At 40.2% G+C, this 22,505-nt stretch overlaps 2 protein-coding genes across 9 annotated transcripts in view; both read left to right on the forward strand.

Moving 5' to 3' along the window:
* Positions 1-1,513: 1,513 nt before the first annotated feature.
* On the forward strand, positions 1,514-19,065 carry HOXD4 (homeobox D4). 4 transcript variants are annotated; one of them, XM_006119464.4, is made up of 5 exons: positions 1,514-1,569; positions 2,100-2,143; positions 13,096-13,122; positions 16,471-17,448; positions 17,822-19,065. In XM_006119464.4, the coding sequence occupies exons 4-5, from the start codon at positions 17,040-17,042 to the stop codon at positions 18,124-18,126; spliced, it is 714 nt and encodes a 237-aa protein (XP_006119526.1). In that variant the 5' UTR covers positions 1,514-1,569; positions 2,100-2,143; positions 13,096-13,122; positions 16,471-17,039; the 3' UTR covers positions 18,127-19,065. The 4 variants fall into 4 exon arrangements, with proteins under 4 accessions (XP_006119526.1, XP_075789821.1, XP_014427206.1 ...); XM_075933706.1 differs by lacking the exon at positions 1,514-1,569 and adding an exon at positions 3,057-3,113 and having other exon boundaries at positions 2,101-2,143; XM_014571720.2 differs by lacking the exons at positions 1,514-1,569; positions 2,100-2,143 and adding an exon at positions 11,836-11,940.
* HOXD3 (homeobox D3) overlaps positions 2,004-22,505 on the forward strand; it is a 36,155-nt gene continuing 15,653 nt past the window's right edge. The window contains exons 1-2 of one of the 5 annotated variants that reach the window (XM_075933697.1): positions 2,005-2,143; positions 13,096-13,122. The gene's annotated coding sequence lies outside the window, so the exon portion shown is untranslated. Of the gene's footprint in view, positions 2,144-3,057; positions 3,114-11,830; positions 11,941-13,095; positions 13,123-19,214; positions 22,490-22,505 lie in introns of those variants that run through there. The other 4 variants (XM_075933700.1, XM_075933699.1, XM_075933698.1 and 1 more) reach the window with 4 other exon arrangements.

A 22,505-nucleotide genomic window follows, 5' to 3' on the forward strand; every position in this document is an offset into this window, starting at 1 on the left:
GAAAGCCATTTTAAAAGGCCGCGAGTGTGTGAGCTAGCCTACAAATGACTCACATACACTCTATGAAGCTTAATCTTGTTTTTAAAGTGGCTATTTACCCAACCGATATTCAGCAATCTGAATGAAGGGGAAATATTTTATTCTAAAATAAATCTATTTTTCAAAGCAGAGAGAACAAAACACAAATATTTTATTACAAAATTGCTTGTGTGCATGCATTCCCAGCCTTGTGTGCAAGCAGACTAGCAGGATAAAAGAGGACCTAACTTCCACTCTATACAATTTGTTTGCAGTGGGCCCGTACTAGGATCCCAGAATGTTTCCATTTTGCACGTTCTCGGTGCAAGGGGTCTTTCAACTCTTTTATGGCTGGCTTTGTGACGCCATAATGCCGTTTTGGACCCTTAGCTCTCGGATAACAATGTCGTATCTTAGTAAATACATTGATGGAGCAAAATGGCTCACACTGACAGCAAACAGCCGCGTAAAATCCTGTAATTTACAGTGGGAGCGGCAACATTTGGAAGGAAAAATGAGTGGATGCAGCCCCAATTAAAATAAAGCCCACGCGCCGTTTATGAAAATGGCATCTTTCATCTTTGCGCAATTTAATATCAGTTTTCAACATCTGGGCGCCGAATGAGTGGAATCCCAAATATGACTGCCATTGGTACCTCGGTGCAGGGACCTTGTGTGTATTGCGCTTGTGTGAAAATCATTCCCGTGGCCCTTTGCTCATGTGTCCTTCACTCATGGAGACTAATACAGAAGAGAGGGGTATATGTCAGAATACGTTTTTAACTCTTATTTTCCACAATGCTAATCAGAGGGGATTCGTAGCCGATGCCTAACCTCAAAACACAAGGAGGAAATACCCAGGAATGTCAGGCGGTTTTGCCCCAATCTTCATTTATGTGTCCAGTGCCCATTTTAAAGGAATCAAAGTATTTTCTGGATGCTGAAAGTCAGACTTACGCCTGTTTTCTCCAAATACACGCGGGTTAATCAAACTGAATACAAGTGGGGAAACACGCAGAGGCTGAACAACGCGTGTGCTTCCACCTTCGAATGCAAGACGCCACCGAGCAACCTGTGAGCGTTAAAAACTTGAGGCTAGTTAGGAAGAAATCGCCGCCGCTGAGTTTATTTGTAAGTTATCAGGGAGCTAGAGTTCGGTAGTGGGCGCTAATGCAGAACTGCTTCTTTTTGTTGGGGGAAAATACAAAGTAAATCAATTCCAAACGGATTCGGAATGAATTCCATATGAAAACCGAGCCGTTTAAGTAAGAGATAGGCAAGAGGCTCACCCAGCGATAGCGCTGGTCCCAGAACAGCGGGGCTGTGGGAGGACCCCAGAGACGGGAGAACCCAGGCTTGTGAATTTGTGGAAATAAACACGCTTCGGATAAACTCGGGTTTCTTTTGCCTTTTCTTCCATAACTTCTCTGCCTGGGAGTGCAACACGCCCCAGTCAGAAGGCACAGATGCTCTGCCAGGCCACGGAAAAGAGAGGAAAGGAAGGAAAGGAGGCTAGAGAGAGACAGAGCAGGCAAAAGAAACATGGCGCTGGTGAGCAGTATGTGCAAAATCCGCAAGGAATTGCAGTAAATTCCTTTTTGTTTGAAGAAAATTTACAACTTGGTAATAGACCTTTTTATGACCTGTTTGGGCTCGTCATTGGCTGAGGCTGGTCATGTGCAGGCAGTGATGGCTTTCATGGCCTTTTTCCTGATTTCCCTGGCGAATTTTCCCCTGCATTCTGCCTTCTGAGAGCCTCAGCCCCTCTTTTTCTAACCTTTGTCTCCGATGAGGTGTATTACACTCGCTATGATGTTTGTGTACCGATCCACTTTAGACCAGGGCTCTTAAAACAAACTCGCCCGATTCCTGCGGGCTGCTACCTTGTCAGCCTCCAGCTATTTTGAAGACTCATAAGCTAGCATCTCGCTGCCGAGTGGCAAGGTCCCAGTCTGCCAGGCTGGCTCCTGGAGCAAGGTTGTTTTGGGTAGAGCCCTCTCCCTGTACCTGTTAGCCCATTGTCTTTTGCTTTTCTATTTTATGCGGCTCGGATTGCTACCAACCCGTCTAATGGATTACAGCGACCCTCCTCGGCTCCCCTGCCTTCCTCCAGAGCAGCGAACGGGTAAGGAATCCCTTCATTTCTGCCTTATTGCAGGGCTCCCCAGAACCCAGACGCCACTAAATGACTTGAGAAGTCATAAAAGAAAGTGTAAGGGACAGTAATATCTGTAGCGTTCATTAAGGCAGTCAGATAGCTTCGGGTCCAGGTCACTAACTGCACTGAATGTGGCTGCTAACTGCCCTTGCCTGTTTTGTCACCTGTCTGCAGGGCATGTTCTGACCCATTAAGCCACTTTCAAAACTATTTCAATTGGGGTGTGTCTGGTCTGTTGTTCAGGGTTGTCTCGAAGAACAAGCTATAGGAAAATGTGGCAAAGGTGATCAAAACAGACTTCTGAATGCCGAAGCAGGAAGTTTAGATGAAGCGGAGTGTAAGCTAAGATAGAGAACAGGCTTTTAAATGTGTGTGATATTCTTTGTTTTGCCCCAAAGTGATATTCTTTGCCTTGCTCGGCTTTTTGACCGATTGCTTAGTCTAACGACTTTGCAGTTTGCTCCAGATTGTACAATGCATTTACATAACTTTACAGATTAACAGGTGTTTTTCTAACCAGAATTTGAGTCGTTAATAATTTGCAACGCTGAATGCCACATCAAGGTTATCGGTGATGAGCCTGAGTGAATAGTGCTATCAATTCTCAGTGATTTTGGATTTATGCCGTTAGCAAATTACGAGTGACGTTGACACTGAATAAAAATATTTTACAGCAGCTCTTCTCTCTATGCTTTTAATTATGGCAAACCATAAAGGAAGTGCATGGGATCTGATTCTTTCCTGCGGTTGAGCTTTATTCATCACAAGGCAGATTTTTATAATAATGAAAATGTGATTAGATTTTTAAGTTAATGAATATTTCAGAACTTAGAGAAGCTTTATATTAATTGTCTATACAGTGTTTTTTTTAATTTTTCAGGGCTACCTACGGAGAATTTTTGCCAGCTCTATATTATCTTGATTTTATTTTATTGAGGTATTTTATATCATGTATTATATTGATACAAGGAATATACAGAAATGCACTCAGGTATACTAACATTTCTAGAGTTATAAACATACAGTGAAATATTTCTAACAATATTATTGATATATAAGTCAATGATAGCCGTTCTAAAAACATAGGTATACTTTAAAATATATAGATAGTATACACAAATAATATATCTTTTCGGTGTTATTATGCCTATATGTATAATCTAACTAGTATAAACTTTATTTTGAAATGTATATATAATAATTATATGTATGTTCATCTTCAATGATAGAAATGTTGTATTGCGTCAAATGTTTACGATTCTGGGAAAAGGTCAATACATATTATACAATATATACATACAATTTACAACAGCATAATTTAGGTCACAGACGATTTTTTATTATGTCAAATATATGCATTGGACAGAATATTCAAAATTGATTATGAAAACAGAAAGGATTCCGGGTCCAGGATACCTGTTTTGAAGCAGGAAGAAGAAAACTGAGTCATTCCCTCACTGTGTGCCTTCCAATAGGGATATTGTCCCATAAGCTTCCTATAATGAGTAAAATAAAGACCCTGAACTAACTGATGTTTTATATGTATCCTTTGGCAAAACGATAATTACATTTGTTTTTAAATGACTGTTAGGTTCGGGAGATAACTTCTGACGCCGCAGCAATTTACAATATCAATTGGAAAATTATGCGTTAGCTAATCATTTCTCTGTTTCTCAGAAAAACTCCTTAAAGCCATATAGTTACTGGCATGGGGGTAGCCATGTTATTCTGTTTCAGCAAAACCAAACAAGGCGTCCAGTCGCCCCTTAAAGACTAACAATTTTATTATGGCATACTTTGCAACTCACTAATGCTTATGCCATAATTAAATTGTTACTCTTTAATAGGCCACTGCCCTCTTAGATATCAGTATAGGTAATTCCGTAATTGCTTAGCAATACAACTCTAACATTTTGCAAAATTCTTTCTCCTATATGTTTTCAAATTATTAGCAGCTTCTAGGAGAGTGGGGGAATACCCTATCATTTTGCAAGGCCGCATTTTTTAAATGTGCTCATATGTGTGTATTTTACATACATAGAAAATTGGTTTTTCTATATATGTGTACACACACACACACACACACACACACACACACACAACCATTCCCAGAAATAAATATATATATATATATATATATATATATATATATATATATATATATATATATATATATATATATATATTTCTGGATATAGTTCTCTGTGTGTATGAATATACATACACAAACCCCATTGTCTATGTATGTAAAACACACATATGAGCATATATACACCCCCCCCCCCCATGAACGCCTTCTTTGGTACTTTGCGGGGTTTTCTTTCCTAAAAGGAATGCCATTCTGCTCTCCTTATATCTTCTCGATATATTTATGTTATTAAACCTCCCCCCCACACATGCTGCTAAGTATGTATGTGTGTGTGCTTCTAAGTTGCAAACACTTTAAAAAAAGTATATATGTGTGTTTAGCTGTGTCTATTTGATTGCAAAGCGTACATGAAGCAGGTGTGAGAAGTACAATGTGAATATTGATTTCTAGGTTTATTAAATACATTTAATGGCGTAGGTTCTGAAAAAAATAACGACAATTATGGAAACTGCAACCAGGAACCAGTGTGCTATCCGGACCTTATTAACACTCGTTTAACATTTAAAAATAAAGTTATAGTAACTTTACTTCGTTATTGTAAGAACATTTCCTTATTGTCTCGAATTAAAATATAGATGAATGAGTTGAATATAATCCGGTAGATGCCTGGTGCATATTTAAAGGGGGTAGGGAATGCGAATATAAAGCACCTAATAGTTCGGAAAAAATAATTATAGGGATATTTTTCTCTGAGTCTTAGAACCCAAAGATTTGTTTATTTCCCAGTCATGCTTTTCCAAAGAAATATATTTCTCATGGACTTCTTTATGAGCTCTTGAGGCAGAAAAATCAGAACAAAGACAGTATTTCACCCGTTGGCTGGCAGGCAGCTGTTAAAGGTATTTACTGCTCTACTGCAGTGCGGCAGTGAATGCTGCTGGCAGTGTTAGAGGAAAAAAACAGGAAGCTAAAGGAAAAGATGAAGCGCAGTAAACAGTTCAGCTATTCAGTAGGATACAGCTTATACTGTGAACCACCAAAGTAGAAAGCAAAGAACAAATATATATTTAATGTATGCCCCCTCTCAACTTTGCTTGTTAAAACTGAAAGTGATCTCAGATCTCTAAATCTAAATGGATAAATAATAAAATAATAAAAGTTCCCTCGATTCTCCAATAAATCTGTGTTTTGGAGTGTATGGACTTAGTTTGCCCGTCTGATGGAATCGGTTATTATATCAACTTTCCTGAAAATGGTTTTAAGTGCTGGCACAGGTGAAGGTGGGAAGCTGAACAATGTATTTCGACGGGTTTTAATGAAAAGGAAAACTGTCCAATGTCTCACATCTATCTATGGACTCCTACCCGCGTTTCATTGTTAGCAAGGATATTATGTCTGTATAGTTCTCTCTCCCTGTGTGTGCGCATACATCCTTGCATGCGGAGAATGGGTGTTTTATAGGCTATGTGTAGCGATAGATAGATAGATAGATAGATAGATAGATAGATGTAACCTATAGGGAGGTATTATCTGATATATTTAAACAAAATTTTAAAAAATGAACCCCAACAAGTTGGGGGGGGAAAGCCCAATGAGCTTTTGATTCTGTATTTATTTTCGCTGTTTTCAGAAGACTCCCATTCTACCTGACATTGGGCCAGAAAATGCACCTTTAAAGCAGCATCCGTCCCCCCCTCACTTTCCCCTCCCCCGCCTGCAATGGGGAGTTCTCCTTCAGAGTACCGGGCAGAAGGTCCCCCAGCGTTTGTCCTTTTGTCAGGAAAGACCCGACTTTAGTTTTAACATCAGTTACTTGTTAATTTCAGTTGTATACGTTTTTCTTCTGCTGGCACTCGATTAGCCCCAAAATCAAGAGCACTACTCGAAGGGTAACATGCTATTAAAAGCGAGTAAATTGGCAGCATCTGCCCCTAAGTACCAGGAAGACTTTTTTTCTTTAGAAGATTCAAATCTTCCTTCCAAACGTGTGACTTCTTTTATCTTTCAAAACTATCCAGGCACATTTTGCCTTTTGGATCTGTCCTCGCAGCTTATGCGTCGAAAATAAACTCTACAACGGATGAACGGTTAGACTGCACAGCCCTGAGGACCCCTAAAAATAAGACAAGAACTCATCCCTGCGAGTTACCTGAGCCATGAACCCTTGTTTATCACTTCGTTTGAACACAACATATAGCAAAATCGGAGAGGTTTTCATTGATTTGGTCATGTTGTAAATACTTGGAGCACTGAAATTGTGTTTATCTGTTGAATGCGAATGAACTCATAGGGTTTATCCAAGCCACGTCAAAAGAGGCCAAGTTTTCAGAAAACATTTTCCCCACAGCCCTTCCCCGCAACCATTATACAAAATTGTCTCACTGGGCAACATGTCCCTGAAAAACCAGGAGGCCTTTCCCCGGGGTGTGCATAACCGTTTTGCTTGCTGACCACTCGTCCAGAAGGAGGCGCTGTAGGACAAGCCTCCCAGGTTCCTGTCTTTGAGAACTGCCCTTAGCTTAGCCAGAGCAAAGTTACTGCAGCTCTGCAGTCACACTGGAGGGAGACCAACTCCCCCGCCCCGCCCCCGGATCTTCCCCCGGCCCGGAGCAGCACTGCCTCAGCCACTGCTCACCCGACCTTGCGTTTCACCCGGCACCCGGCAGACACGGCCACGCGGATGCAATCCTGGCTGGCTACTGACTGCAGGGAAATGCTCGCGCGCGCTTTGCGATTTGCGCTACTAGGGGTATCAGCCAGTGCGATGCAGACCCTTTGCACGTGGGAAAAACCGCTTCCTTTAGCACAGCTATCCCCCCCCCCACACACACACACGCAGCACGCGTGCGTTCCGGTGCGTTGGGAGGGCCACTCTGGTGAACGGTGGAGACAGGCCGGGGTGCAATGCAGTTTTGCTGATCCACTGAGTCATTAAAGGCTTGATGCTGACTCCTCTCCTGCTGCACTTCACCTCCCCACTCTCCCCCGCACGCACCTCTGCGGGACCCCAGTTCTCTGCGTCAAACTCACCTAACGGATGTGGCAAGCCCCCGCCACCCACTCATAGAAAAGACCATTTCCCGTGCCCCCTAGAACTGCCTGTCCTCTGTACCGCTGGCTCTTAAAGCCCCGCCAGCCTCCACTGCCATCCAGTGCAGGCCCCATGTATGGGGGCGCCTAGGCTGCCTTTTGTACAATAATTCACCAGCGCTCAGGAGTCGCTGCTCTCCAGTGCCAGCAAGCAGCCTTTGATGTCCAGCCACCGCATCCTTGGCGCTGCTTTTGATCTCCGCTGCAGCACCTCCTACTGCCTTTCCCCCTCAGGCTCCCCTGGAGGGAGCAATCCCGCTTGTTTGGCTCCTCTCTCTGGAGGCGGGTGACAAAAGAAATCTCCCTGTCCCCTTCCCAGCTGCACCTTTCGGGCTTCCGCTTGCACAGTCATGCCACAGGTCCGCTCACCAGCCCGACCTTCCTGGCCCCTTATCTCCCACACCCTTTCTTTCCTCGATACCCTTCAGCGGGATGAGTAGTCACCTGAGGGGCCTACTCCCCTACTGCCGCTCTCGCACCCTGGGACTACACACAGGGCTGCGCCTCTTCACTCCTAACCCGTACCTCGATTGGGATGCCATGCCCGAGCCTTTGTGATCTCCCTGCTCAACCCCCTCTCCACCCCACCGGCCACCGTTCGTTTTGTTCCAAAGGCTGAGGTTGAGGCCCTCAAGTTTCAGAGGCGTTCATAGAAAGCCGTCCCCATTACGTTTCTGAGCAGCACACATCCATAGGTCTGCGCACAGGCTGATGAGATAATGGAACCTAATGTATTGGCCGTCACAAAGATCACACTGGAGGTTGAGCTGAAAGCGTTCGCTCAGATGGTACATTACGTCACAGCGATACAAACGTCACAGCTGCTGGTTGCATTTAGACTGTAAGCTCTTCGGGGCAGGATCCTTGTCTGTGTGGCCACCAAGTACATAAACGCCAGTCGCATACACACACAAAAATAATTACAATTATCACACTCTATTATCACTAGGATTTCCAGGGGAAACAGATTGTTATTGGATTATTTTACTTCTTATCTATGTTCCATTTGAAAACCAGCAACATCAAGTTCCTGAAAAATAAGTATTATTCGGGGGGAAAAAAACCATCCATTTTCTCATTAGATCAATAATATCTGCCTTCCGTATTCCTTGACCAGACTCTGAAGTCACAGTAGCATTCCTAATGAGTTCGATGGGAATAACATCATATTTCCTTGTTTAAATTCTGTGGACAGGAGACAGTCTTTACCAAAGTATCTCCCCACCCCAATTAGTAAGATTTATTTCTTTGTAGAACTTCGCTGTATGCTGCCCATACCAGCCCCATTTTCTACTCGCTCTTAGTGTTTCTGGATCTTCCATGCATCTTTCAGGGTAGTTGAATGATTGTTGCTTCCATTCTGATTTCTTAACGACTAAGGCTAAATAATGTGTGTTTTCCAGTCTTTACACGTGTATTCTATCTTCCGTACCTTCCTAGTCACTCAACAGTGATGTCTTGCTCTGAACTGCACACGTATTCAACGTGCTAATATTTCACCGAGAACCGTCCGGTTGTGCCTTGCTTTCTTCCTGATGATGCTCTTTGCTACTTTAGTGAACACACACACACACACACACACACACACACACACACACACCATCTCCCACAGTTCATCTTCTCCGTATAGTGCCAAATTCCACTTTATACATTTCTCTTATGTTGTCCAGGTTATTGCAAAAGGAGCTAACGCGATTGTGCTTGCAGTTGAAGAAAATCTGACATTGTTCATTTATTAGACTGTTACTACAGGATCAGCATTAACACATGATCTTAACCTGCCACGTTGTCCAGCTTAATCATGTTTCCCCTCTTTTCTGTATCACAATGACCTTAGTGGCCTACACAGCTCCAAAAATATTTTATCCTGCTGTATGAAGAAAATATTTTCTCTACAACATGATTTTTAGACTCCATCCGTTTTGACCTGCCAAAATAATGACGGTTGCCCCATTAGAGTCTGATCTACAGTCACACAAACCCCTTTGCAACGAAACTCTTTGTGATTAAGTGATTGCTAAAGGTGAAAGTGAGCTAATTATCTGTAGGACTTTCATGTAATTAGTTTTTGGATGCTTCAGCTGGTCAGCACTTGAAGATTTAACTGCTGTGCTAGGAAGAAAGACTGTCACTGAACTAAATTTGGTCTTGACTGTATTCTTTCAAATCATGGACTTAAGGCTCATAACACTAGTTCGGGACAAACACCAGATATGTTCGTGCCCACACATACCTCGATACATCTCATGTAGGGTGCATGTCATAGTCTCTCACCATCAATTCGTGACATTGCAGAAAGACCCATAATGTTACAGTGGCCAAGTTGCAGAACGACCAGAACATGCCTTTACATAGTTGACAGTTATGTAGAGATAGACATTTGTTTTTATCCCTGCAGGTAGCTTTCTGGAATTCCCGGAGAGGCTCGATTCTCCATTCACCGCCCACCCACAAATCCACTTGCGTTCACTGAGCATGTTAGGTGGACAGGCAATGTAGGTTCTGGTTTATTCTCAGCTAGAAGGGCTTCTCTAGGAGTTTTTCCAGTTCCATTCTGTCATTCTCAAGGCTGTTGCTCACACGGAATGATAGTGCTTAAATGAAGGTCTGAAAACCTGAGAGGGATATATTTTCCACATGGTAAGCGAGGATTTAACTCCTCATCTTAAAACGTTGTCCAAATCTCGCACCCTGTACTGGCTAAGAATTTATTCTAAACGTCCATTGATCCCTAGTTTTCCTGAAGTAAGGTAAGATGGTAGTTCGGTATATCCTTGGAAATGTTAATGTGGCAAACCATCCTGAAGGCTCTCTCGGTCCAAATCCAAAAAATATTATTTTTGGAATACTTGCTTCCATTTCATTGGTAGATTGATTACGTTTCTTCTGACATTCATTTCTTAATTGCGTCATTAAATGGCCGAGTGTAGTCCCCAAGCTCTGTCACGGTTCACTCAGGAATCAGAGGCAATACAAAGCATAAAAAGAAACAACGTGTTTCACAAGAGTTGTCCTATTTATGAACACACGAAAACATTATTTTAATTAAAGTTTTCACCAGGGAAAAGGAAAACACCAGAGTGCAAAATAGCCAGGTGGCAAAGAAATGAAGCAAGCGCAGAACGCTATTATAATAAAAAAAACCCGGACTCCTCATAATTTGTGCCTTGTGAAAGACAAATTATTACACTATTTGAGAAAGATGAAGACTCCTGGGAAAGTTAAGATACAAATACGTCTTTATTAGGCAGATTGCCGATTATGGCATTCGCTTTTGCCTCCAGATTCTTGGCTTTCCTGACAATAACAACTACTTAATCATGCGCGCTAGACGTGACTCTGCTATCTTCAATCTATAGTTGAATATTTTTTAATAATTTATGTAGCTGCCGTGAGGTGAGGCTACGCAGAGGCGGGACTCGAGGCGAGAGGAGCCTCCCTTCTCTGGTCAGACTCTTTGAGGTCTGCTGCCAGTTTTTTTCCAAACTTTAGAAAGGAGAAGGCTCCGCGCCCCGGCACGACTCGGCAACGCTTCCCACCAATGCTACTGCACGACCTGGGGTTCTAATTGGAAAAGCACACGGTCACGTCTTGTGAATTGGTGCCGAGGCAAAGGGAGGGTGGGAGTGGGAGGTGGAGTAGGACTGCTAGTGACATTTGACTTCCTGTGCTTAGACTCCTTGAAACCCTCATTTACTCCCTCACAGCCTGCGCCTTCACACCAGCGCTGTTTTATTGTTTTATAGCCCTCCTTACAGCTTCGGTTATCAAAGATTTCCTTGCGGCAGGCTTCGCCATTTCTCACTTGAGAAAGCCCGGTGCCTTGCTGTTTTAAGCAGTTTGGCCACTTGCGAACGCCCTTCAAACATCTCCTACAAGCCCCATGCATGTGTTAGGAGACTTTCGTCTTCTGGCACCAATCCACCGAGAAACAGTTTAGCAGATGAATTAGTGAAAACCGTTTTCCATGGGCTTTTGACCAAAATGCCCTAAACTTCCGGTTAAAGGGGTGGGGAATCCCCTAAATGAACCACGTCTCTGTTCCCCTTACGATTTGCTTCCCCATGCCTACGTGCAACATACGTATTCAAATAAAGATTTGAATTGGTACTCACAGAGAAATGCACACACGCTCCGACGCCCCAAAGCAATTTTGGAGAGCTAGCTCCACTTTTCAGTAGAGCCCCGTGCAATATGCTATTTTAAAGGCCGTCATAGGGACGCAACTGTGACCTTACATGCTGCCTTGATATTTTGAACTATTTACGTTTTATAGAACAGTTTCAGCGAACCTTTATTTAGTGAATAAAAGTTTAAAGCTGAACGTTATTTATGGTTCCACAGAGATAGGCCCTGAGTGGCTATTTAGAAGCACGTGATTCCAATAAACTTTGTTTTATGGCTTGAGAGTTGACAAGCCAAAATATAATTCCCACCATAAATTAGTTTAAGAGCATACAAGTGCAGATGCCTCAGTTCCTGGAAGCAGTAATACGGAAAGTAGTAGCAAGGAACATTCAGCTTGAATGCGAACATCGAGACATTTCTTCTTTCAGGCCCCCCACTTCTACTGGAAAAGCACACAGTAAGTCCGTTATTACTCTTCATACAGTCATATACGTGATCCACAGGCTCTGCTGTCTTTGTGCCTCCTGCAACTACAAGCAGCCCTGACATATTATAAGGATTGAATCAGATTGACTGTAAACATGGACGGGGACAGATTCAGTAGCTGGGATTAGGCAGAGACTGGAATTAGGTTGCTTTTCCATGTTTGAAATGTCTGAATATAATATAGCGTTTCCTTCTGAAATTAACCCTCTTCTAGCCCGGGAAACTGTTATTTGATGCTTAACTGCTGAGATTCACTATTCTTGCACATTCTAGTTGTTGTCCTTGAATAAAACCGAATAGGGTAGGGAGGGAAAGGCTCTGATCACTATGTCTAGTGAACTATCACTTCCTAGTCAATTGCTTTATATATTAAGAGAAAATTCTCCAAGATGGGATAGCCATGCAATGGGTGATGCAAAATAACCATTAACAATAAAACCATACTGACATTTTCTCTTTAAACATCTGTTTTAATGAGGCTCAGTCTGCATGAAAGCAAATTTTGTTTTAAATTGCCGTTTAACTCTAGTTACAAAGAAAAGTGAAGGTAAATTCTAGTAAAAAATACTCTCTACTAATTCTGACAAAGACACTAATGAGTCCTGGTTGATGTTTGTATAGTTACTGGCAGTCGTAAAGGGTATTAATATTGGAGTAACTGCTGTCCTATTGAAATATAAATAGAATTAAAGTTCTTTCTAGACTCAGAAAGGATATGATGTTTTGTGACGTGTTGCCACTCGTTATGGGTTATGAGTTATCAAAAATGGAGCTGAATATCTCATTTGGATGTGAGTGAATTACAAAAGAAAATAGGCCTGTGTTATTCTTTCTCAAATGGTGAAAGTGGAGGGTTTCCTCTCACTTCTCTGAAATAAAAAGTATACCATATGAACAGTAAAAGTGAAACCAACACACGTCAGCCACTGGGGAAAGAAGTTCCATAAAAATCTGATTGAATATTATTCTTTATTCGAAATGGAATTCCTGTTCTCCTGTCCTCAGAATTTGCTATCACCTTTTCTGCCTATTTACATGTATGCATTTCATATGTTTCCACAAATGTTGTGAATAAATATTATGTATCTGTGAAATATAACAATAACAAACGTTTCTATTGCGACAGGTTCGACACAATGGATAGACGTCCACAGTAAGTAACTCCCAATTTTTTACAAAATTAGCACTGCGTGAAAACAGATTCTTACCCTCAGCCTGGAAAAGTCAGAGAAGATATGCCATTTTTACGTCACTGCGCAGTTGTTTTATTTGTACATACTTTTGGGGCTGCAAATTATTTAAGCCTGTCCTCGTGCATGTTATGATCACATATCATATTAAAAGCTGATGTACAGTTTCTTTCAAGCTAATTACAGTGCAGCACTGGGGCTAGGTGTCAGATTATGCTGCTCTTAAGTAATATAAACTAATTAGCAGTAATACCATTTTAACTTGCTAGAGCTATACAGCGCCTCCCTGTGCAAATACTGAATTGATCATGTTATACCACGGTTGCTCGTAAGGTTGGCTATTTCTCTTTTTCCAGAAAGGGCTCAAAAGACAGTTGCGTGTGTTATCTCATTTTAAACTCGTTTGGAATGGCATAATGAATGAAGGAACAATGGCATGTGTATGTTGTTAGCAGTAGTGAGTTTGCCTAGTGATGTAATTGTATTATTCTAAGTAATATCACGGACCCACTGATTCAATTAAGTCTTTTTTGAGCTAGTGAAAACATGGCATTTATTGAAATGATCCGAGGAAGTGGAAAAGAACTAATGTTTGAGGTTAGCAAAGGCAGCTACTGATTTTCGAATCTCTTGATCGTCCAAAATGAAATTTAAGGGAATATTGGCTCTGTGGCGAAGACAATTGAATATACAGTGGAAAACGCTTGATTATGACGCATTAGGACTGGGAAAATGGCAAATATCGTAGTTAAATGCATTTTAACTTCCTGTCTCCGAGGAAAGGTTGACCTGTTTTTTTAAAGGGAAAATGAAAGTTAAAGATTCCTGAGGATTCATTCTACTTACATTTCCTACCATTTCTGCAAAGCATGAACTGGCTGTTTAATGTGCAGGATGGGCACTGTGCTTATTTATATTTTTCTCCGCTTCCTTTTCATGCATTCTTACCAACGACCTCTTTTGCTTGTTAAACCCAGGCGGATGGTGCTGATGTTGTTTTTATATTCCAGTATTAGTTTTCGAACCCTGCCTGACCGAATTAAACAATTGTCTCTGTTGCAGGGTTTTAAATTCCCTTCCATAGGTAACTTCTCTTCTATAGCTCAGCGCTCAGTTTCATGAATGTTCTTCTTCCCCTGTAACTCTGTGGCCGACCCTAACTCTGTGGATTACTTTCTTTTCCCAAACCTACATTTAGCATACTGATTATGAACCAGAATACAAGAAAAAAAAAGGCTGATAGATCAAAAGCGTTTGTATGGGCAGTTGAACAGGAGGTGAATATTTAACGCTTTTGTTCATCAATAACTCTTTGGCTTTGACCTGTCTGAGTAAGTCGTGCAATAAGGTGAAACGCGGGTCACAGCGTCTAACAAATATGAAAATGGGCAGTATTTAACAGAATATGAAGGGGGGGAGGACTATTTCAACATTATCGATCCCTTCTGTTCAACTCTACACAGGATTTTAGAACGCCAAGACTTTGTGCTGAGCTGTGAACCAAATTTTGTAGCGTTGGCTTGGAGAGCATTGAGCGTTTCGTAGCTAAACTCTATTCATAAAAAGAGCAAGCAAAGGGGCTATTTTAAAATATGGAAATGCACCTATCAGCCATCCAGAACGATTTTGCTCAGAACATCGTCTGGCGTTGCACTTGCTATCGAGTCTCCATCCCCGCCATAATTAGAAAGCAGATGTTTAAAAGGAGCTTTTCGGACTCCGTCCAAAGGAGATGTTAAATGCAGCCTCAAAAGAAACCTCACGTTGATAATCCTAATACCCCGAAACAGGCTCTTGTTGGTCCTGAAGTTCCTTGTGTGAAATAGTCGAAGGAGAAGAGGTTGACCACAGGACAGCACTGAGGAGCTGGGTCAGACACAATTCGTGAACTTTTGTGCTCCTGTGTGCTGCTGTCCACGAAGTAAAAATAATGAAACGTTGGGCTATGTTTGTAAATGATTTAGAATGACCTCTCGCCCTGTCCTTCACCATAAACGCTACCGCACGGAAAACCTGAAGAGAGTAGCTAAGCGGAGCTATTTGATGATAGGCTCACATTTAGCTAACAGGAATAGTAGAGACAGCAAAGTGTTATACAGATCAATTTGGAAACTATTTTAATAAAGCAAAAAACTTTATAATGTAAAACTCTTTCCACCAATCTCTTTCTCTTTATGTATGTGTGTGTTTGTGTTGCTTCCTGTTTTATTTGTTTCGATTAAAAGAGATTTTTTTGAAAAAAATGTTCAAAATAGGTAAAATTTCTTCAAATCCATAACGTAAATGTATATTTCCTCGTTATTTTTAATTTTAATTTTTAAACTAATTTAATTTGGTTAGTAACATCCATTGACTTTAGTGGAGATTTAAATGACAGAACATCTAAAGTAATAATCAGATCTTACTAATAACTTGTAATAATGTTAGTGGAAATTCGTCGCTATAAATTCTTACCAGGTTCCATTTCATCAATAATAACATACCTGAATCTTTTTGAAATCACACCCTTCATCAAATCCATATTTCAGAATTTTAGCACGACAGAATAAGTTTGTATTCCTCAGAAGACAGTAAGGAATAAGAAAATTGCAATGATCCTGACTATTATATTGTAGATGAAAACAGAATGTTATTACGTTGTCTATATATACCCTGTAGAACCGAATTTGTGTGGTATTCACATAGTCACAGATTCGATTCTAGGGGAATATATGGTCGATGCAAAAACTTCACCTTTCTGCAAATGGTTAGAATTTTAAATATTGAATGTATCAAAAGACATGTGCATGCTGAATATTGGGACACTCTAAAAGTTTTGCTGCCTCTATCATATTTACTACGCCGAACAATGCTTACTATCTATTTGTGTTGTTCAATGGTAACTATTACTAGTAGTCTGCTAATTTTAAAAAGTTAATCACATGATCAGTACAATTTTTTTGAAAAATACCAATTATCTAGTGAATCTTTTAAAAGACACTTTAAAAGTTAGTTTGATATGCCAGATGTTAGCAAAAATTTTCTATCCAGTATACAGATTGAATCCAAATATTTATGACACTAGCAACGGTAGGATTCGCAACCCTGAAAGGTATTTACTTGTATCCCAAGAACGCTATTGATGAATGAAGACTGCGTTTATCTAATTACATCTGAGAATTTTGTACATAAAGTTAAATGCCATCTCCAGATCAATTGATTAGACTTTAGTGATTAAAAATGAATGTTTCCTTGCTATCTGCATGATTATTTTTATATTGAGACTTGCAAAGTGAACTGGAAGTTACTGATTGCCTAATTTTATTCAACAGAACTAGATTCTGGTAACTTTTGGATGACCTCTGCAAGACAAAGACAGGACAGATCTATTGTACATCATATTACCCTCTTCTTTGATGTCTTTTCTTTTTTCTTCTTTCCTTATCAATTTCTTTCCTCTTAATGCTCCTTGAGATTCTCGGTCTTTATTTCTTTCGATATTTTTTTGACAAATGTAACAAACCATGTTTGAAATTATTGCTGGTGAATTAGACTAAAGGGCATCAAAGGTTAGAAAAGTCAATTCACACAAAAAGCTTGGTTTACCTGAGGGTCAATGAAGCGAACAGCATTTGATGAATATTCTTAACCTATTAATACCTGCTTTTGAAAATAAACTATATTGAATTTTGGTCACTTGATTACATGTATATTATTTAGTTAAATTGGTGAAAATTATGAGATGCACACAAATCCGGTGATAAACTCCCTGCCTCCCTATTGGCTGAGCCAGTCACATGGCTGCCTAACTTTATTCAGTTGACAGCAAGTAGGAGGGCTCTATGGAAGGAGAAAAAAAGACAACACGAGAAAAATTAGTATTTTCTACCTTCAGAAATTAATGGCCATGAGTTCGTATATGGTGAACTCTAAGTATGTGGATCCCAAATTTCCTCCTTGCGAGGAATATTTACAGAATAGCTACTTAGCTGAGCAGGGCTCCGACTATTACACCGCATCGCAGGGCTCTGATTTTCAGCATCAGGGAATCTATCCACGGTCAAACTACAGCGAGCAGCCCTTTAGCTGTAGCAATGCCCAAGACTCTGCAGTGCAGCCGCGGGGTCATGGACAGGAGCAATCCGGCCCACCGAGCCACTTCCCCGGTCAAGCAGAGCATTGTCTACCGCCTCCAGTAGCCAACTCACGAGCCTGCAGCCAGCAGCAAAACCTCAAAACCCCAAACGGGTCAGCAATTAAGCAGCCAGCAGTAGTTTATCCCTGGATGAAGAAAGTCCATGTTAACTCGGGTAAGGATTCTCTTCTTGCTTTGCTCTTCTATTCTGATTAAGCAAATCCAGTTAGATCTTTGCTAAAGTCCTTCCAAGAGATGAGCTTTTTAAAACTGAGGTAGCCAATTGCACTCGTCGTAAATTTTTATTGCAGAGGAAATAGGCCGTTGGCCATGTGGCTCTTGTCTGTGCAGGAGAAAACTCCATTTTAGGAGCATGATAGAGATTTCCAGAGTATCTGTGTCCATAAAGGAGGAGGAAACATGCACGTCTGTTGTAAGGAAATGTGATCACACATAACAGCCACATGGTAGCCTGTAAGGTTTATTTTGTGAAGTTGTAACTAGAAAGCCAAGATTAGATTTTTAAAGTTTACGTATTTTTTTCTCAGTGAATCCCAATTACACCGGAGGCGAACCTAAACGCTCCAGAACAGCCTACACAAGGCAGCAAGTCCTAGAACTGGAAAAAGAATTTCATTTTAACAGGTATCTGACTAGGCGTCGTCGTATTGAAATAGCCCACACTTTGTGTCTCTCTGAACGCCAGATCAAGATCTGGTTTCAGAACAGAAGAATGAAGTGGAAAAAAGATCACAAACTGCCCAACACTAAGGGTAGGTCTTCTTCATCTGGTTCAAACCAACATTTACAGACTGTTTCCAAGGACCATCAGACTGACTTGACAACTTTATAGAAGAGGTGAAATTTTCCATTTCTTCCTTTGATTCGGAACAGTACTGTACATAAGTGACATTATCCAAGCAGAACCTGCATGTAGCAGTTAAAGACTCAAGAGCGTCATCTTGCTTTAAGGTACTGTTGTACAAAGGAGACAAAATGACAGTACTTTGGACTTTATTTGAATTACCTACATTAGCACAACGTAAAAACTCTTCTTGCAAATATTGGGAAGTGAGAAAATATTAAGTGAGATCTCCTGACCATAGAAATTAACAAATAATGGAAAATGAAAGTTGTTCAGTTTTGAATTTTAAAGTTGAGATTTGATGCTTTATTCCGGTATTTTGTTTTTGTTGTCTTTCCTGCCCCCATACAATTTCGGGGTTATGCATTTGGACAAATTCAGGACAGAAAGCTAAGGCTTTTTCTTTTATTTAAACTAGGGAGACTAGTATTTGTGAACTTTTTTCTGCTGCTTTACATTTCCTGGTGTGATGAAAACACATGCTCCTTTCCATAACACCTCAGAACAAATGCTTAGAAATGAAGTGAAAACGGGTTATTTTTTTCTGTTTATATTAGCGTATTTATTTATTGTTAGTTAGAAAGAGTAAAGAAAAAAGAAAAGAAAAGAAAAAATAGTCAAACCAAAAATGCTAAAGAGGAGAGGTGAAATTCAGTATTCCTTCTTTTCTGTATCCTTATGCATAATGATCAATTAACCTTAACATACAGAACTTTTCTGTGTCTTTTTCTGATTTCCTTTTGTGTAAAATATGAAAGCGTTCCTAAACCTACAAAATGTATCAGCAAGAAGATACATTCTTTATACTGTATTTTAAATGTTTGCTTTATTTGGCGCTCTACTTTGAACCAGCGTTTCCTAATTTAAGAAAGAAAAACAAACAGAAAACTGTAAAAAATAAATAAACATCCAGAGTGAAAAATCAAAGCGATTTGTGGCATCATTTAAGCCATCATGTCTTCACAATAGATGACTTTCTCTTTGTTCCATGTCTTATTTTTAATTCAAGTATTGTTTTTAAGAAAGACAGTAAAAATGATTTTGGGAGAGCTCTTCGTTAATAAGAAGAAAAGTGAGTTCGAATTGAGCGCTTAGTAATGAAAGAAAGTTAATTATAGAAAGAATGTAATGTTATAGAATAGCTGGGCAAGTCCAATGTACTTCGATTTGTTCGGGGATGTCTTTTGCACCAATGAAAAGTTGTTGCGCAATGAGCCTTTCTTATTTCTTCGCTAAATGCTAATAAACTGAGCAAACACAACTTGCTCTCTTAACTTACACCGTAATGTAGACGGATTTAAAGATCAGTCCTTTGCTCTCGCATTCTGAAAATAGTCAAGAGGATGTACCAGTGCACTAGCTCGTTTAACTAGTTATTACTGCTATTGTAACCTAAATTCTTACATCCATACAAAAAAATAGAAAATAACAATATCTGTTCCCAAATGTATTCTAGTTGGACTATTTTGACAATAAACTAGTGTCTGGCCATTTTATTTGAGAAAACGCTAAGAACAATGTTTTAATATTAGGTTGGGAATAAAAAAGGCAAGAACTTCAAAAATCATTTAGTTAGCAAAATTATCCGTGGTCAGGGTTTAATTTCTGCCCTTTACTCATCCCTAGAACTCAGTAAAGTATCTCAGAAGACTTGGTCTTTTGTATTAGCTCCTGGAGACAATTCTTTGTTCTTCCTTAGGGTTAGCCTAGTTCTCAGACTTGCACATGGCCATACTTGAATCTCCACGTCGTGATATTAAAGATGGATATTCCTGCATTATTCGCGTCATTGTCTCTAATACAAAAAGCACAGAGTTCATACATAGTAAAGGCGTCTTTTCTCTGACGCTTTCACGTTGAGAAGCTGAAAAGGTATTTTACTGAAGTTCGGCTAAATTGCAGAAACAGGTTCATCCAAAGGACAAATTTTCTATTCGATTAGCTGTATTTCAGCCGGGAAGAATGACCTCTAAACCCTTAACCTTTTGGACCCTAACCCCTCTTCCTTTTTTCTAACGTGGAGAGCAGTGAAATGCAGCATTTGGAAGGGGTTTTCCTGAGACAAGTTTCGAAGTTGTTGGAATTAATTCTTTTTAAAATCAGCGTTAAATCTGCACGGCTGCCACTAATAAAGTATTTGCTGAAGAAATTAATCTAAAAAAAGAAGCTCTGGTTAGTCGGATTCAAGATGAATCCCGCTATTGTTTACCTAATGTCTGTGCTGAGCTAATAGTGAATCATGTGGACATGTTAATTTTTTTTGGGGGGGGGAGACACAACTTTGACTTCCGTTGTGTAATATTCTTTAAAGTAACTTGCTCCGAGAAACACAGCCCTCATTTTTGTGTTTTTAAGTTGAGATGGATCCCTGAAGTGAAAGAGCCAAATTCTGCTCTCAGATGGGTCTTCCACCCTCCACAGTTGAAATCTACTGAAGTAACACAAGGGTATATCTGAGAATAGAAGTTGGCCCATTGTCTTTTGAAATGTTAATATCTTCTGGACCAATGTTTGATTCAGACTCAGCTCTTGAAACCCTATTTGCCAGTCCAGCCTGGGCAGGACTGGGGGAGTTTAAATTTACTTGGCTACAAACACATGAATACATTCTGCAAATACTTGAACTGAAGCACGAGCGTACCAAAATGTATTCTTTACACTGCCAGTGTTGTGAAGGTTCCGGAATGTACATTTTGTGTCACGATGAACAAAAACACTAATTTGCTAGTAGCCCCCATTTTACTCCAGAGAAAAGTCAGAAGTGTTGTAACTCTACTGAAAGGTTATGTTATATAGTTTATGAAGTAAAGATGTCCCTTTATGCTTATCACGTTGTGTAGCCTTTTGTTATAAGATTGCATTGTCCAACAATACTATATCTGTCAGCCTGTGATGCTTTTTATAGACTTTATCAGTGTTTTGCTGCCATTGATTAAAGTATTATTTATACTAACGGTCTCTTGTAGTTTTGATACAAGTCCTCCATAATAGATCTGGAATAACAAAAGGTAGAGAAACTCATTCTGTTTTGTACCTTGACCAAATTGCTCATATCACGTGGATCTCTATCCTCCAATCAGGCAGGCCCTTTCCTTCATAACATTATAAAAGCATGGAAGCTTACGTTTAATCCCGAAGTATATATCCATCCATGTGTCTCTTTGAACCGCTTTTCTAATGACATTGGCTAGGATGGTGTGACTCTGGGACAAACCGAAGATTGTATTTACATTCGGGCCGCAGTTAAAGTGCCCCTCAGCCATTTGTTAATGTTTTACATTTAACAAGCCACTCTTCAATGGCTCACGGATGCTAGGATGCTTGATAAGTATCAAGGAGCCACACCTGAAGTTGCCTCTTAACCTCACACAAGTGGCGTGTGCTTTAGGTGGGCGGTGAAAGGTTTTAATGTGACTTTAAAAATTGGAGAGGAATGGGTTCGGTTTTTTAATTAGGTTTATTTATTTCAGCTGATCTCAGTCAGACACAAATCAAAGACAAACCTCGAATTTTGAACTTTCCTGTAGACTTGTAGCAGACACCTCCTTTCATTTTTTATATAAGCACCTGAAACAACAAACACAACAACAACGTCTTCCTAGAAGAGGTCGATTGCACTATTTTTAGCCCAGATGTATGTCACATATGACAGCGTTTCTTGAAGAGCGGCCAAGGCATGAGTCCAAAAATAGATTATTCTTCTTCCAACGTGAAATGTACATAACGCAGTAAATACGACTTGCACCCGGAATACAAGGGAATGCAGGGGGAAGATGTGCTTGCATGTGTACTTTTAAGTGCACAGACATTAAGTTTAGATATTGAAACCCATTTTATGATCCCACTTTGACCGCCTTGTATCTAATGGCTCCTCCTGTTACTACCAATACATCAATACAATTCTGTATATTATATCACCACTAGTCGTTAAGGTAAGAATGAGGAGGAAAGGCAGAGTCAATAGCAAACACCACTCACTGTACAGTACAGTAAATAGGGACCTTTCAGTGCAGAGCCACACAGCTTCCAACGGCCATGTTTGTTATCCCTTTCCCCTGATTTTTGTAACAGTCCAGACTAAACCGATCTTGCTAGGAATAGTCATAACAGGCAGAATTCAAAGTGCAAGGAAGATGATAAGAATAGATTTCTAGAAGTCCTGACCACGTGATTTGCGAAATAATTAATTCAGCACGTCCCTTAAGAAACACGGAGTCGTCATTAATCTGCCAAGCAAAGGACTCTATCAGACTTGAAAACTGAAGAGATCCCAAGAATATAATATACAAAGGGTGTAGGCTCTTTCCCTGCACACCTATATCTTGGGTAGCAGCCGAAAAACAGACGCTTGGTATGTAAACATTTTA

This window comes from Pelodiscus sinensis, chromosome 7 (assembly GCF_049634645.1).
Source record: "Pelodiscus sinensis isolate JC-2024 chromosome 7, ASM4963464v1, whole genome shotgun sequence".
Lineage (NCBI taxonomy): Eukaryota > Metazoa > Chordata > Testudines > Trionychidae > Pelodiscus > Pelodiscus sinensis.

Coding starts and splice junctions, on each gene's coding strand:
- HOXD4 (XM_006119464.4), top strand. CDS start 17,040: ATGGCCATGAGTTCGTATATGGTGAACTCTAAGTATGTGGATCCCAAA. Junction 17,449..17,821: donor GAAAGTCCATGTTAACTCGG/GTAAGGATTCTC, acceptor TTTTTTTCTCAG/TGAATCCCAATTACACCGGA.